Source organism: Momordica charantia (genome assembly GCF_013281855.1).
Source record: "Momordica charantia cultivar OHB3-1 chromosome 4 unlocalized genomic scaffold, Mcharantia_2.0 BLBB01000004.1, whole genome shotgun sequence".
NCBI lineage: Eukaryota > Viridiplantae > Streptophyta > Magnoliopsida > Cucurbitales > Cucurbitaceae > Momordica > Momordica charantia.
The window spans coordinates 3,788,450-3,804,532 of NW_028275162.1; the positions used below are offsets into that span (position 1 = coordinate 3,788,450).

Consider the following 16,083-nt stretch of genomic DNA (forward strand, 5'->3'; position numbering starts at 1 on the left):
AATCACTAAGTTTTACTACGAAATGTTAAAAAAAAAAAAAAGATTTCAACTATAAGATATACTATGTTTTAAGAAATTTCAACATTTAGGACTGCATCAGAGAGCGACACATCATTATGTATCTCTATATTTTAACAACACATCAATACAACATTTGACCTTCCCTGACTCCTAGGTTTATTTGTTATCTTTAGGACAAATACTATTCAAAATTTCACAAGATTCATCCTCAATGATCAAATTCCAGTGCTGAATTCTTAGTCTTATAATATAAGTAAGATATGATATTATCTTAACATGCTTTTACCCGACAAACTTTTTCATAATATAAGTAATAGTTTCATGGCTAGACATTTAATATTATGATAGTACTTGAAATATAATAATGTAAGAAATGCAACCATTAAATGACAAAAAAGAGTTGGGGAAAAATGATCAAGTCGACTTGACGGGCCTTCTTCATGCAAAGACTTCAATTAATTACAAATAACTTGTTCCTATCCAAGACATCAAGTAACCACTGGAACGGAGAGCATAAGCTCTTGGTAAAAGACACCAGAACCATATCATTCAATAAGTACGTGAGAAACGTGTAAAGAGAAACAAAAGCGAGGTTAAATAAAAGTACTCAAATTGAGAGAAATGATAGAGATATCGTAATTACGAAAGATGTTGGATTTTGAGGTCCACGACAGCCGTAATCTCTTTCCATTGCAAACTCTTACTTATTATTGATTTTCATGGAGTTCTATCTCAAAATTGATTGGCTATGAGAGGAGTAGCCCGGATGCTCGTTTGAGCTTTTGGGCTCTGATACCATATTAATATTCATAGGGTTCCATCTCAAAACCGATTGACAATGAGAGAAGTAGCCTATGTCTATTATAAACCATTGTAAGGTCTCTTTTCTTTTCAATGTGGGATCCTTACAATTTCATCTCAAAACCAATTAGCAATAAGAGAAGTAGAGCTCAAACCCTTGTTAGGTCTCTTATCTTTTCAATGTGTAATCCTTAAAACCTACTGCCATTAAAAAATTAGCAACTAAGAGGGATGAATGTGTGTTGATGTCAAATTCTAACCTCCTAGTTGAATGAGTAGACCTATAAGGGAACATGATCGACCTATAAGGAAATATGACCAACCTATGATTAGGTGAGGTATGCAAAGGAAGACTGCACAAAGAAAGTAGACCCTCTAATGCTCAAGTCAGTCTCAATATGAGGTATTCACTCTCAAGACGAGCTATCAGAATTACATATACCTGCATAAGGAGTAGACTTCAATACTTATACGCATTTTGAAGTGGGCCTCACTTGTTATCCACCTTACATGTCGCGTGACTCCCAACATGAATTTAACGGTAAGGATGAGTTTGGTAGTTAAATAGCGGTTATGGGGTTGGTGATGTGGTATAGCTCGGCTTGGATTAGAACATGACCAATCTATATTCTTGGTAGAGCTATATTATTGGTTTAGCTATATCTTTTGCTGAGCTGTATCTTTGACCGATATATATATATATATATTCGTGGCAGAGTTATTACTCTTCGAAAAATGGTTCTGAGGCTTCATATACCTCAGCCTAAGATCAGCTCTTCTTATTGGTTCGTCAATTTTTGTCTCCCTAACAGAATACATAATGGAAGAGAGGGAAAAGTATAATAAATACTATTAAATTTTAGATGGTGGTATACATGTATTTAGTATAACAACATGTAGGGTTAGAGATTCGAATCCGCGACCTTTGGAGATATTTGCTTTATCTAGTTGACCTATTCTTAGGTAACAGATACACTTACTTACTAGTAAGCACCTACATATATTATTCAGTAAAGATAGTATAATAAAGACTATGTATTATAAAAAATAATAACTAAAGCAAACTTGTAAAGCTTGATAGTCAATGTTATAGGGAGAAAATCCAACGAAGCGAGAGAAGACCGAAGAAGAGCCAAGAGAAGGTACGAACCAGAAATGGGGTCGGTGTTCGGCGACCTAAGCTAGCTCCTCAGCCGACTAGCGGTCGGCGCTAAGACCTTTTCGATATCGAGCCGTTCTTGGCCCTCGATTGAGAACTCCAGAAGAACCGACTCGGCTGTGATGCCTGTCGGCCCGAATCCATCGCGTCCCCACTCTTGATTCGACTATGGACCCATAACAAGATACGTTGACCTAGATGACTAGATTTCCTAGATGTATCAGGATTCGAATTCCACAATCCGTAGAGGGATCGGAATTAAACTTCTATAAATAGGAAAGTAAACCAAACCTTAAAGGTATACCTAAATATCCTACTCTCACTACTCGATACTTACTCAAGCATGGGAGCTCGTGTGGCAAAAGCCACATCAATCTTAGTGCTGTTATGTTTTGCAGATCACGTTGATCACTTTAATTCTAGAAAATTGGTGCAAATTTTGCAGAATTTCAGGAGGTCAAATTTCTGCATCAACGGTCAATAAATTGTTAGTAAATTTCCTTAATAAATTTTTACTTTACGGCGTTGTAATCAAATGATATAGAAACGTCTTAAATTCATGCTCCTTTCAAAGCTTGACATAAATAGTTAATAAATTCATAAAAGATAATACAACACGATTTCTCATAAAATTTAGATAATTTAATCTAAATATAAATAAAGTTTTTTTTAGTACAAATACAAATTTTTTTTTTTAGAAGTAATACAAATAAAGTTAAAGGTTGAGAAAGAGCAAGTAAAATCATTTAGCCAAAAAAAAATATATATATATATAATAGATATATAATCATTGCTTATTTCTAGTGTTTGAGTAAGACCGATAAAAATCGTGAAAGTAGAAGATATAAGAAAGAGAAGATGGGAGAGGGAACAATGAGAGAAAACTTGAATATGATATATGATTTATAAGACATCTTTTGAAATATGTGTTATAATACTTTTTTCATATTCTAAATAAAAAGCTTTTGAAAACTTTTTTCAACTCGGGAAAAAACTATGATTTAGAAACTATTTTAAAAGTAGATTACAAAGCAAAAAATATTTACTTAATAATTATAAATTTTAAGAGGAGAAAAATTGACAAATAAAAATGTTACCAAACTTAGTTTATAATTTTTAGATAGAAAAGAAAAACCACTTATAACATTTGAGATTAGAATACATTTACGTATGCACAAGAGTTTCATCTTATAAAATTAAGTTAATGCATATATTCAAAATTTCAAATCAAGTTAAATGAGAATGCATGACAATATATAAAATCTTAGAATAAAAAATTATATTTCAATGCACATCCGGGTTCAAAATATCGCTGGACATGTCGACATCGACATAGGGGAAAAAGTCGATTTTCCCCCATGTCGAAATGTCGACAAAATGTCGACATGTCTTTTTTTTTTCTCTCTTCTTCTTTAAAGTAATTTTATTTTCATCCTCTTATTACTATGTCACTGCAGTAATTTCTCACAACCTCGATAATTGTAATCTTAGTATGTTTAAAGAAATATTCGAATTTTAATACGGTATAAAGTATAACTAATAAGATTTGAAATTTACTTTATTGATAATTTCTAATCCAATCTAGTCCTTACTTACACAATTGAACAATATATGTGAAATATTGACATATATAAAGATTGAAATAATCTTAGAATTTTTAAAAAATAAAATATTATTATGTACAAATAGTGGTGAAACATGAAGTAGAATAGGTAATTTAATTAATACCAAAAAGATGATCTCAGAGGATCTAATGCACTATCTTGATAACTTGGATATAAATTACAATAGTTCTCCCCAGTCATCCTAGACTGAAAGTTTTGAAGGTAGTTACTCAAATGAATAGAATATGAAGCACATATGGATCCCATTGGTAGATAATTTGGATAATGACACAATCACGAGGTTGAGGTGTTTGAAAATTGTGTAAATTTGATTGGAAAGTTGGATTGATGATTGGTTTGAAAATTGTGTAAATTTGGTTGGAAATTTGGATTGATGATTGATTTGAAAAATGTGTAAATTCAAATTTGAAAAGAGGAGTAGGTAAAAAGTAAATATGTACGATTTAATTAGAATTTAGAAATGTGTTTGGAAACAAAGTCGGTAATTATCTCATTTCTAAATGAATCCTATTATGAAAATCACTAAAGAAGTAGTCAAAAGTTTACGATTAAAGTTTACTTTACATATTCAATAATTTTCATCAATATTCATTAAAGGAAAAAATCTTTTTTCGATATTTCCATCGGCATGGACATTTTCATAAGTAAAATGATCATATTTTTACATTTAATGGTTAAAGGTAATCAATTATAGGCTAATTAGGTTACAATTCAAGTTTTATTTGTTAATTCAAAAATTTCCATCAATTTCCACAATTTTCATTATTTTTTCGAAATATCCATCGACATCGACATGTCCATATATCGATATGTCCGTAAAATCGGGACCTCGATATTTTCATCGATATCGACATCTTGAACATTGATGCACGTACATTTTAATTAATTATTTTATAATTTTAATAACTCTGGTCCCTTTATGCTCTGGCTTGTCTGGGTTTATGTGTATTGCATATTTTTAACTCATATTTCAAATAAATTAAATATTCAAATCATATTGTTGCTATTTGAAAGTGAAAAGACATCTGACACGAGTTGTTTGGGATAAAAATAATCTTATCAAGACCTCCTTAAAAAAACTCGGAAGATCGAAAAGTCCGACCTTCGAAAAAAACCTTATTTCTTGTAGTGATAACAAGTCAAAATTAATTGATTGAGTATCGAAGTGTTTTATAACTTGTGTAGAGTCTTCCTTACCAAATGGCATTCAAGTTCAGCCTCGTATGGTGGAAGTTGCGTCCCATACCTTCCATCTGGTCAAAAATAGGTGCCTTAACCGTTTAAGCTTTGACGGTTAAGGTACAAATTTAATTTATCATAAATTTGTAATTCATACATATTTTAATACCCACTTATTATGTAATAAATGTATTTCTCACACCCATTACTTAATTGAACCTACCTAATTAATTATAATTAAATATAGGGATAGTTTTGACAAAAATATTTAGTAAAATAAGCAAAATAACAACCACATTTAGTTTTTTTAAATATAACATTTTTTCAATAAAAACAGAGGTTCAATTTTAAAATTACAACTTACCCTGTAAAATATATCTGATATACATCTGTAATATATCTGTAATATATTTGACTTCTCATATATGCCTACGATATACTACTGATATAATAATGATATACAATTGATTTACTTTTGATATAATTATGATATCTACTGAACTTCTAATATGACTTACCACCGATATACGTATGATAATCATTGATTTACCATGTCGATACAACATTTATATATTTGTGATCTATACTTGATATGTCTCTAATTTACCATTGATATAAAATGATGTAGTATTGATATAATTTCTTATATATGATTATATGATTTACCACTAATATAACTTTTTTTTTTAAGAAAAAGATACCACTAATATAACTTTGATATATACTTAATATATGCTTCTAATTTACCATTGATATACCTTTGATATAACCATGATATGTACTAATATAATTATGATACTTGTGTGTTGATATAATACTATTATATCCATTTTTTTTCATATGAAGTAAAATATAAAATTATTGTATAAAAGATTTATGTGAATGCACGTCCAAGAAAAAAAAAGTTAGAAATCTAATATACTTTATAAATTTAAACAATTGATATTCCTTATATTTAGTATCTAATTAATATTAATATAAAATAAATAGTAGTGATATAGTAATCAACGTTGTTGATAATATTAGTATAGCAATCAACAAATTGCAATGATGAACTAGAATTTAAACAAATGATATACCACTAAAAAGTAAACATTTGATATACCTTATATTTAGTATATGAGTTGCAAATATATTTAGTATATCGTAAATTAGAGGTACATTAGATATATATATTAGAGGTATAATACATACATCTGATAATGTAAATCATGAGTACATCTGGTCATGTATATCAGGAGTACATCGGATGTATATCAGAAGTATATCAAAAGTACATCGAATGTATATCAGATATAGATTGGATGTACATAAGATACATATATACATTGAATTTATTTCAGATACAGATATACATTGAATATATATCAAATATCATAAGGGTAAAATTGGAATAATAAAAATTTCGAAAATAAATTCAAATATTTTTCTATATTTGAAATTTTGAAAAACCAATGACATTTTTGAAATATATGAATTATTTTTGCTACCCACTACAATTACCTCTGAATATATACTTCTAAATGAGGATTAATTCTATTTTAAATTTTAGAGAAGGTAATATACACATGAGCTTTATTTGAATTTGTCTATTTTTCCATAAAAATTAACTAATTAAGATTCTAAGAATGACAAATTCAAAAGTGACGTTTGTTGTGGAATAGATTCAAGCGCCCGATCGGACATTACATGATTACTTTATTTATCCAAATATATATCTCTAAAGTCATATAGACTCCAATAATATTGACAGCAATCTTCTTAAAAGTATTAGATATATATCTTACATGTTTCCGAACCCAAAAGTTAGAGAATCCAAATAATTATTTAATTAGATTAGATGATAGAGATGTGTATAAATGAGTTGAACCAAAAAGAGAAGAAAAAGAAAGAAAAAAAGGTACTATCTGACATGAATTAGACCATTTTTTTTAGTTTAATAGCATAACTCAACTGGTTTAAATATTTATCTCTAATTTTTAACTTTTTTGACGAAATATATGGTTTAAATATTTATCTCTAATTTTTAACTTTTTTGACGAAATATATATTTTAATCAGCCAAACTATGTTAACATTGGTACAAAGTAGATAAGTTTATTGGTCGGAAAAAGTAAAAATTTGAATAAGGTAGTCCAAGAGGTCACATAAATCATCAATTTACTAGCATTACATTTTATTATAAAAGACATTGATCAACAAAGTTGAGATGGTCGAGTTGGTCTAAGGTGCCAGATTAAGGTTCTGGTTGGAAAGGGTGTGGGATTTCTCAACATTTTAAAAAACATAATTAATGTTCATTAACCCCACAGGAAGTGAAATTGATTTCTTCAAATATTTTTCCTCCCAAAATCGGAAGTTAAATTAAAAGTTGAATACAATCAATAATATTAGATAACATGACAACAACACAGAATGATAAAATAAAAATATATATTATTCTTCCAAATTAGCAAATGGTTGTCTCTCTCCTCCTTTTATTTTTGAGCGAGCTCGATCAATTTAGCTTCATGTTTCTCATCCTGAGAAGATAAAAACAAAAAAAAAGGAACATTGCGGGTTAAAATATAAATTCAATAATATAAGCCTAAATGTGTATTTAAGTCCTTAACGGATAATTTTTCAATTTATTCTTTATTGATTAAAATTTTTAAGTTTGTTGTACCTTTTTCTATTAAAAAAAAAAAGAAATCAATTTGTTCCCCTCGTGTTAGATAATTTTTCAATTTAAACCATCAAGATAAGAAACAAAGAAGAAAAAAGGCAATCGAGAGGATAGAACCCAAAATTTCTATCAATTTTATAGAAAATGGGAGAAATATCTAAACTCCACCCATTCACCAAGTATTATAATTATACCATGTAGGTCTTTTTTTTTTTTTTCCCTCTGAAATCAATGCTGTATGACTTATTCTAATGCATCCCTATAATTGGGGTTCATTGCCTAGCCTTAAGAACATCATGTGACCGGTGTTAAGGATGCCACATTGATAAAAGAACAATCCTTACATAGGTTTATATAGACATGGGTTACTCCTCTCAATTGGTTTTGAGATGGAACCCATGAATATTAATATAGTATCAGAGCTTAAAACACCCAAACGAGCAACCGGTTCAAAAATGAGATCCCCAAGAAATATGTCAGGTAAGTTTATCATCAATCAAATTTAACATTTACCAACACTGAGAGAATAAATTAAAAAATGTTAATTGAAAAAATATCCGAACATTCCCATAATATAATGAGAAAGATGCTTTATATATATATATATATTTATTTATTTATTTATTTATTTATTTTGGGTGTGAAGGGCCAATGGTGAGGCATTAGGGGCAGCTTTAGTTTCAAAGAACAAGGAAATGAAAAGGGGTTGCCTTTGAAAAAGCTTACAAGAAGATGAGTTATTGTTTTTTTATGGAAACACGTAGCCATTGGTTTACAGAAGAATCCATGCCAAATGGGGGGCCTCTATTCACTGATAATGACATTCCTCTGCTCATATACATACAAACTGTATAAAGACATCACTTTGCTGCCTAGCTAGAGATCATCATCAAACCAATGGTTACAGCCTAGGGTTTCACTCCATACAAAAATTACTTTCATTGAGCACCCATTTGAACATTCAACTAAAACACTACAAAATATTTCTAACTATAGGACACAAATATGGTCAATTTCTAAGCATTTCTTTCATATCACTATCAACTTAATTATAGTCGCTACATCTACGAAAAGCTCAAACTTTAATGGAAATTAAGTTTGACTAAAAATATTAATATGAAGACTGGTTTTCCATGAATAAAACTTTAGATGGATGAATGAAGGATACGAGAATGCGTTAAATAATTAATAGCAACCGTTCTTTTTGTATATTTTTTTCATCATCAATCATTATATTACTATAGTTGTTACCTTCTGAAAGATCTGATAAGGTAATGAAGTCTTGCTTAACTTGAAATAAACTTAAAAATTATAGTAATTATAATAATTTAATATAATTATAAATTAAAGCTATTTAACGAGAGATAGAAATATGAGTTAGAAAGTTGACACCGTGTCATATAGAATGTTCAAGTAAAAATATCTTAATATGAAGGCTTATTTTTTTACTAGTAAAACTTAGAAGTATGAATGGGAGTATAGGAGAATGTATTAACTATATTGCAACCATTCTTTTTGTATATACCTCTTTTCGTCATCAGTCGTCATGTTACCATGGCTACCACCTCCCGAGGTCCGATAGGGGAAGGAAACTTGGCCCGACTCGATAAACTTAACATCCTCCACAAGAAGTTCATAATGCCTCTTAACTTCCTCTGCAGTTTTTCCACCGACAGCCTTTGCAACATTCAGCCATCGTTCGGGTGTATCTTGATCGTACACCGCCAAAGCCTTCTCAAAGGCCTTGTTTTGCTTTGCAGTCCATGCACTAGACCCATGAGACGACATTGAAGCCATTTATAAAAACTAGAAAAGTTAGGGCAAGATAAAACTAAAGGAAACTCCAATTGCTTTGAAGAAGTGAATAGAGAAGAGAAATGGACTAAAAAATTTGCAAGGGAAAAAGAATGATGTGTGTGCCAAAGAGTGGGCAGTGGGTGCTCTTTTATAAGCAAAAAAACCAGAGGGTTGGATTGGTGGGGCAATTTTCCAATAGGGCAAATATTGGGAAATCTTTTGCCTTTCAAAGAGCATTTCAATGATTTGTCTCCTTAGAAGCCATAAGATGTAGTGAGGACAAAAGATGCAACAACAATTGGAGAGGGAGAATCAGTATCTGCTATTCTAGAAGCACTAATATTCACACTTTAAAATCCTTTTTAAAGTATTTTTAATCTTTTTAGTATGGTATTTACTTAAATCCAGTTTTTGGTTCATTGATCTTGACCGAATTCCATTCGTATTAGGGTTTCATCTCAAAACCAATCGACAATAACAGAGGTAGTCCATATCTATTATAAACCATTGTTAGATCCCGTCTGTTTTCAAATGTGGGATCCTTAACAAGAAGTTGCACATATCTAGATCTATTATAAACCGTAATTAAGTCTCTTATCTTTTCAACGTGGAATCCTTAACAATATAAAACAATATGTTCTTGAGTGAAATTTATCTTTAAAAATTAAAATTAAAAATAATTTATGCATGAAAGATAAATAGGTTAAGTATCCCACATAAGAGAGAGAACCTAACATAGGTTTATAATAGACATGAGCTATTCTTCTCGTTTCCAATTGATTTTGAGATGGAACTCCATGAATATTAATAATTTAACTAAATGAAACCGATAAAATCTTTTTTAGGTGTTAAAAATCCAACATTGAAAATATAAGGTACCTAACAAAAGTTTACAATATACGTCCACATATCCAAGTTGGTTTTAAGATTCTTTTCTTAGAAAGAAAAAAAAAAGATAGAAATTGATCTTTTATTATTTTTTTTGAAGTAGAAATCGAATTAAGGATGCAATAGTGGGAATGTCACACAGCTACCACTATATTATACTTATGGGCCCATTTTATGATTGATTGAAGAATGCATTTTTGAAAGGTTGAATACAAAGAAAATAAATTAATGTTTGAGAAACTTTATAAAAGAACACGTTTGGTTGTAGTTTCCCATAATGTGTGTATATATATTTTTTTGAAATACCCCATAATGTATATTATTTTTTAATGTGAACTTTATAATCAGATTACTTTATATAATGACTAATGTGACATATGAAACTTCACTTCTTATACTTAATTTGAATTTTCTACCTTTCAACTTATAAGCCAATGTCCAAAATGACAAAGTTTATATAGAACTCTTTTTTTTTTTTTTTTTTGGACATTTTGTAAAAATCTCACTATAATATATGATATTGCAAAATTCGTCAAGGTTACATTCAAATTTTGATATGATTAAATTGAAGTTGTTATACCGATCTTTTAATATGATCTCTATAATGGTATTATATTTTCCACTCCTTAACTTAACGGATCTTTTAATATGATCTCTATAATGGTATTATATTTTGACTCATTAACTTGCGATAAGACTTTAATGGCTCCCTCTATTTTCGAAAAAAATTAATATAACATAACTAATTCAGAAGTAGTTAAGGATTCCACTGTAAAAAGATAAGAAAGCTAACAAAGGTTTATAATATGCATACACTACTCCTCAGTATGAATTTGTATTTATATAGAACTCCATGAATGTTAATATTGTATTAGAGCGCAACAAAACTCAAATGAGCATTCGGTCTAAAATTGGGATCCATAGATGAGCTACTCCTCTAGTTTTGATCTTAATAAGAGAGATTTTAACATTAAACTTCCAGAAAAAGTTAATATATATTACAATGTCTTAATTAACAATTAAACGTTAAGCTTTATGTTGTAACTTTGCAATTACTTACCAAATGAGAAAGGCTCATATAAAATAAAATTCGCCCAAGTGTGAGGAGGAAGCTTATGTCGGCCTCGTCCATGGGGGCTGGTTTTGGACCAAAAAGCACAAACCAAGAATCAATCCCCATTGATCGTACAATGCCTTTCACTAGTGCACTAATGTCCCTTTCTCTCTTTTTCCTTTCCTTTCATTTTTTCCTTTGTCAAGGTTATTAAAACCTAAGCCATTCTTTTAAAACATAATATATAATCTTAATATTTGATGTTCTTCTGTAACTTTCAAGGAAGTATGTATATAATGATCCAAAAATTTTAATAACTTCAACCCAAATCATATATGGGATTGGTTGATTCAAGTAAATTGAAAATATATGCATTGTTTCAATTGATTTCTTTGAAATTTTCTTAAAATTAAGGTTTCAAGAATCAAATCAGCTCAAATTTATGTCTCTAAGGGATTGTTTGGGTGGCTTAGGGCCTGAAGGAATAACTTTGAGATCTTGAGTTCAAACCACATGGGCCGGAGACAATGTGCATATCCTCCAAGTATAGGGGCATGAAGACCAAAGAGCCGCCATTTCCTAGGCACTACAAAAAATCAACTCAAATTTATTATCAATCAAGAGAATGTCTCTTTTTGCTCATATATCTAGCTATTCCATTCGATAATTAACTCTTAGAAAATATTTTATTGAGTATAATTCTTCCAAATATACAAATAGACACTAAGTTAAACTTACGTAATTTGAAAATAAGTAGACGATAGATGTTTAAGAGCTAATGACTTGTTACCATTTTGTTAGAACAAAATTTTGAATAAATGATTTGACAACAAAATATAGTAGATTTAAACGGTTGTCTCGTGAGATTAATCTAGATACCTACATGTTAGACCTAGACACTCACAGATATAAAAAAAAAATGAATAAATAGCTTAATAATTGGAACTAAAAACTAACTCAAATATTTATGAGTTGAGTTTGATCTATCCTTAGCTAGGACTATGTGGATTAAGATAAATTTTCAGAGTTGGATTCCATAAAAAACATTCCAAGCTTATAGGCCAACCCATGATTTCCCCCATGAACAAGATGACTCTCAAGTGGCTCACATATTTCCAACTTTTATGAGGGTTCATATCTTTTTATCCCGTTGGGTAACTAAGACATAATATCATTTCATTACAATACCATGATATATTGTAGATTTTAAAAAATAGCTTTTGTTATAGTGAGATAAAACTATACAATTAAAAGAAACAAACCAATTAAAGAAACGAGTTGCAGCCAACAATCCGAACTGAGGATGAGTTTTTCGAGTGACTAACCCTCGCAAGATCACGACCCTTTGTCCCAGCCATTGTAGCATATGTGTTGTCCAAGACATAAGGGGTGTATGATGACTTGACATCATCCTCGCCTTCCTCTGACTTATCACCAATATTTTGCTTAGAGTTCCCTTCTTTTATCAATGTGAGATCCTTAACAAAGAAACTCACCCCAAAAAGTTATTTGTAACTCCATTAATTCAAAATATGTTTAGTTGTCATTATATTAAACTTCACACATTTAAACTTTGTTACTTTGTTTACTTACAAATACCCAAACAATCCCAAATAATGTACACAAATAATACAAAAATGGCCATAGAGCCTCTAAATATATATCTTAGCCCTCTCCAAGTTTTTAGCCCATTTGGGGCAGACATTTAAGCCATTCATTAGAGTTTAAGATAAAGAATTGTACAATAAGACCTTAAACATTTTAGGCAAACAGAAAACCGAAATGAAATCATCATCATATACCAAGAATCTCTCTCTCTTTTTTCTTCTTCTTCTTCTTTTTTGGTATGAAGATGGAAAGAGAATCGAGATTGCCCACTTCGAATTTTTGTTGGGTTTGTAAGGAGTGCAAACAAAGTCCCATATTAGCTAAGGAAGTGAATGATCATAGGTATAGAAAAGAGAACAATTATCTCCATTGAAGTGAGGCCTTTTTGGTGAAATGAAAAGCAAAGTCGTGAGGGCTATGTCCAAAACGAACAATATCATACCATTGTGGAGATACTTCAGGTACCGTTTCCCATTATTACTATCGACATGTATTACAAAGTAACTTTTCATGTGATTTCAGTGCCTTTTTCATGAGATAAAATTGTAGATATTTGAAGTACTCGGAAAAAAAAATGTAGATATTTGAAGGATATGATTTAATAATGAAAAAACATTTTAGTTTTTCATTTTTTGCAAAAAGGAAATTGGAAAGTAAAAACTAGAACTTAGAGTTAAATTCATATCAAAATTATCAGGATAGTAATTTAATTATCTCTTACCTTATAATATTATGTAAAAGACAACCAAAAATAGGCAAAGCACGGAAAAAAAAAAGAAATTCAGGAGTAAAAAGACAGATATTCATACCTACCACAACAAAAGTTAATATGAATTAAAAAAAAAACAAGATATTTTAAACGAAACACGAATCCTTAAACCTGCCAACATGAGTTTGTAATTGACACATGCCTCTAATTAAGAGATCATCAGTTTGAATCTCCCACCCTCACTTATTATACTTGAAAAAAAAAACACGAATCCCAAATCATAAAATTAATTAATAAGTTTGAATTCAGAATATGGGAAGTCTTCAACTCAAAAGGCTAGTAAATAAAATATTCAAAAAAATAAATTTTTATCTTCTACTTGTTTTATAATATTATAGTTCTAAAGGGTTGTATTTTTTTATTCAATCTAAGAATTTTATAATTGATTATATTGACTAGGAACTTTTTGCATCATATATAAGATTGAGAGAATTCACCACATTTTCACATTATATTCTGTAAAGAAAACGACACAATTTCATAAGGTATAGGCTACACTAAATATCTGTTGGAATATATTATAGGCAAGCTAGGAGAAACAAAAGGCATCAGGATCATAAAAGTTGAGAGTTTATCCTGCCATGGCTTTAAGCTGCAACTTGCTCTTGGCCTGTCCCAAAGCCCATGGGCAATATGTACCTTTTTTAGTTCCTATTTGTTCGAGTATTTTTCAATTTAGTCTCTATAGTTTGAAAAGTTTTAATTTGGTTCCTTATGTTTTACATATATACCAATAGTCGAGTAAATTAAAAAAATGTTAAAACATAAGAGTCTAAATTATATCAATATTCATGGGGTTGCATCTCAAATCCATAAATGTTAATAAATTGAAACTTTTCCATCTCAAGGTTGTCCCTTGATATTTTTTATGTGAGGTCCTTAATATACCTCATCAAGATGGTGACTCTTTCGGGTTCACTAATCTCGATTGGATCTTATTTTTGGATCGGATGCTGATTAGAATTTATTGGAATCTGATACAATATCAATATTCGCATGAAGTTCAATCTCAAAACTAATTAGCAATAAGAGTAGCCCATGTTATCTTATAAATCTTGTTAGGTCCGATCCATTTGATATTTTTGATGTGGAATTCTTAACAATAGGGACCAACTAGATTGAAACAATTCTCCAGTATAATATTAGAGACTAAAATGTATATTTAGCCTTTACTTTTAACATAGAGCTCACATAATAACTTTTTGGGTCAAATTTAAGTCAACAATCAAACAAATTGGGATTGTAAAGATGGTTTTAGGTTTTATCATCGCTTCATGTTTCTTGTTTGCTCGTTTCTAATCTACCTATTAAGTGTAAACCATTACTTAAGTTAAAACATAAAATTAGTTAAAAAGAAGCTAGCTAAGTAGACTTTACTAAATTTAAGTTAAATAATAATCAAATGTTTGTGAAATCTTACTACTTTATAAGGTTTCTCAAACTCATCCTTAGCCAACTCTTATTAATTAAAATGTTTTTTTTTTCTAAAAAAAGAAAAACACTTTCCATTTGTCAAGTTGCACCAAAATTTGTCTAAGTTCATAGGATAACCACATGTCATGGCAATGGGATTCCCTAGTGATGATTAGCTGAAAATTACATATGGAAAATAAAGTTTTTGTAAGAATCTCTTTCAAAGGGAAGTTGATTGGGCTAAGGGTTTAGATTCTTTATGATTCCAATTCCACTCTCTATTTGAAGGTAACATATGTATCTTCAGAATCCTCCCTCCTACTTTAGGGACTATTCCTTCTTAGTGTGGTCCTCCAAAATTTTCTTCAAGTTGGAAGAAGAATGCTTATCTTTGACTTTCATTTTCTTAGTAGGTATGCTTTAAATCCTACTTAAAACTTTTCATGTACTTTGGTTGATAAACTATTTCAAAGATTTTGCCTCAATCCTTGAACTTTATTGCAAAAGAATAAAACATTTGTTTTTTCTTGATATATATGTTGTAAGATTTAACAGAAATTTAACATATGGATATATAGATATTTGAAATCATGTAAGACTAAATAAAATTAGGATATTTAGGTCCCATTTAATATTATAAACTTTTGTTACGTCCTTTATCTTTTTAACGTGAGATCTTTAACAAAACTACCTACACTTGCATTAATTTATTTAGTTTATCAAATTTTCAAAACAAAAATTTGAAAAATGTTGAACTGGCTCCGACGAACATTGGACACACAAGAGATCTACACACTGACATGGTGTTAAGGCCAACACACTTTGTGTCTAAGTCAGATAAAATGTAATTTATGTTAAGGATCCTATATTGAAAAGAGAAGGGTCCTTACAATGATTTATAATAAACATGGGCTACTCTTTTCATTACCAATTGGTTTTGAGACTGAACCCATGAATATTAATAACTTAGTAGAGAGTAGTAAAGTAGGGTTGCAGTACCTCTTACAACCCATCAGCTTTATTAACTTAGAACGTAAATAATAATTATTATCTTTTAAAAAGAAAAATGCATTTTCCAACCTCTCAAACAATTAAAGAACTAAAA

The 16,083-nt window shown here is 29.9% G+C and overlaps 1 protein-coding gene across 1 annotated transcript; it reads right to left on the reverse strand.

Annotated features, from left to right (window-relative positions):
* Nucleotides 1-7,074: 7,074 nt before the first annotated feature.
* Nucleotides 7,075-9,372, reverse strand: LOC111007847 (protein RADIALIS-like 1). The gene is made up of 2 exons (XM_022280372.2): nucleotides 8,975-9,372; nucleotides 7,075-7,306 (listed from the first exon to the last, which is right to left on the reverse strand). Exons 1-2 carry the CDS (start codon nucleotides 9,244-9,246, stop codon nucleotides 7,282-7,284), a joined length of 297 nt encoding a protein of 98 aa, XP_022136064.1. The 5' UTR covers nucleotides 9,247-9,372; the 3' UTR covers nucleotides 7,075-7,281.
* Nucleotides 9,373-16,083: the final 6,711 nt, after the last annotated feature.

What these genes read in the sequence shown, in the direction of transcription:
- LOC111007847 (XM_022280372.2), bottom strand. Translation starts at nt 9,246, where the DNA reads ATGGCTTCAATGTCGTCTCATGGGTCTAGTGCATGGACTGCAAAGCAA. An exon ending in ACGACTGATGACGAAAAGAG is followed by an intron (nt 7,307 to 8,974) that starts GTATATACAAAA and finishes TTATCTTCTCAG; the next exon opens with GATGAGAAACATGAAGCTAA.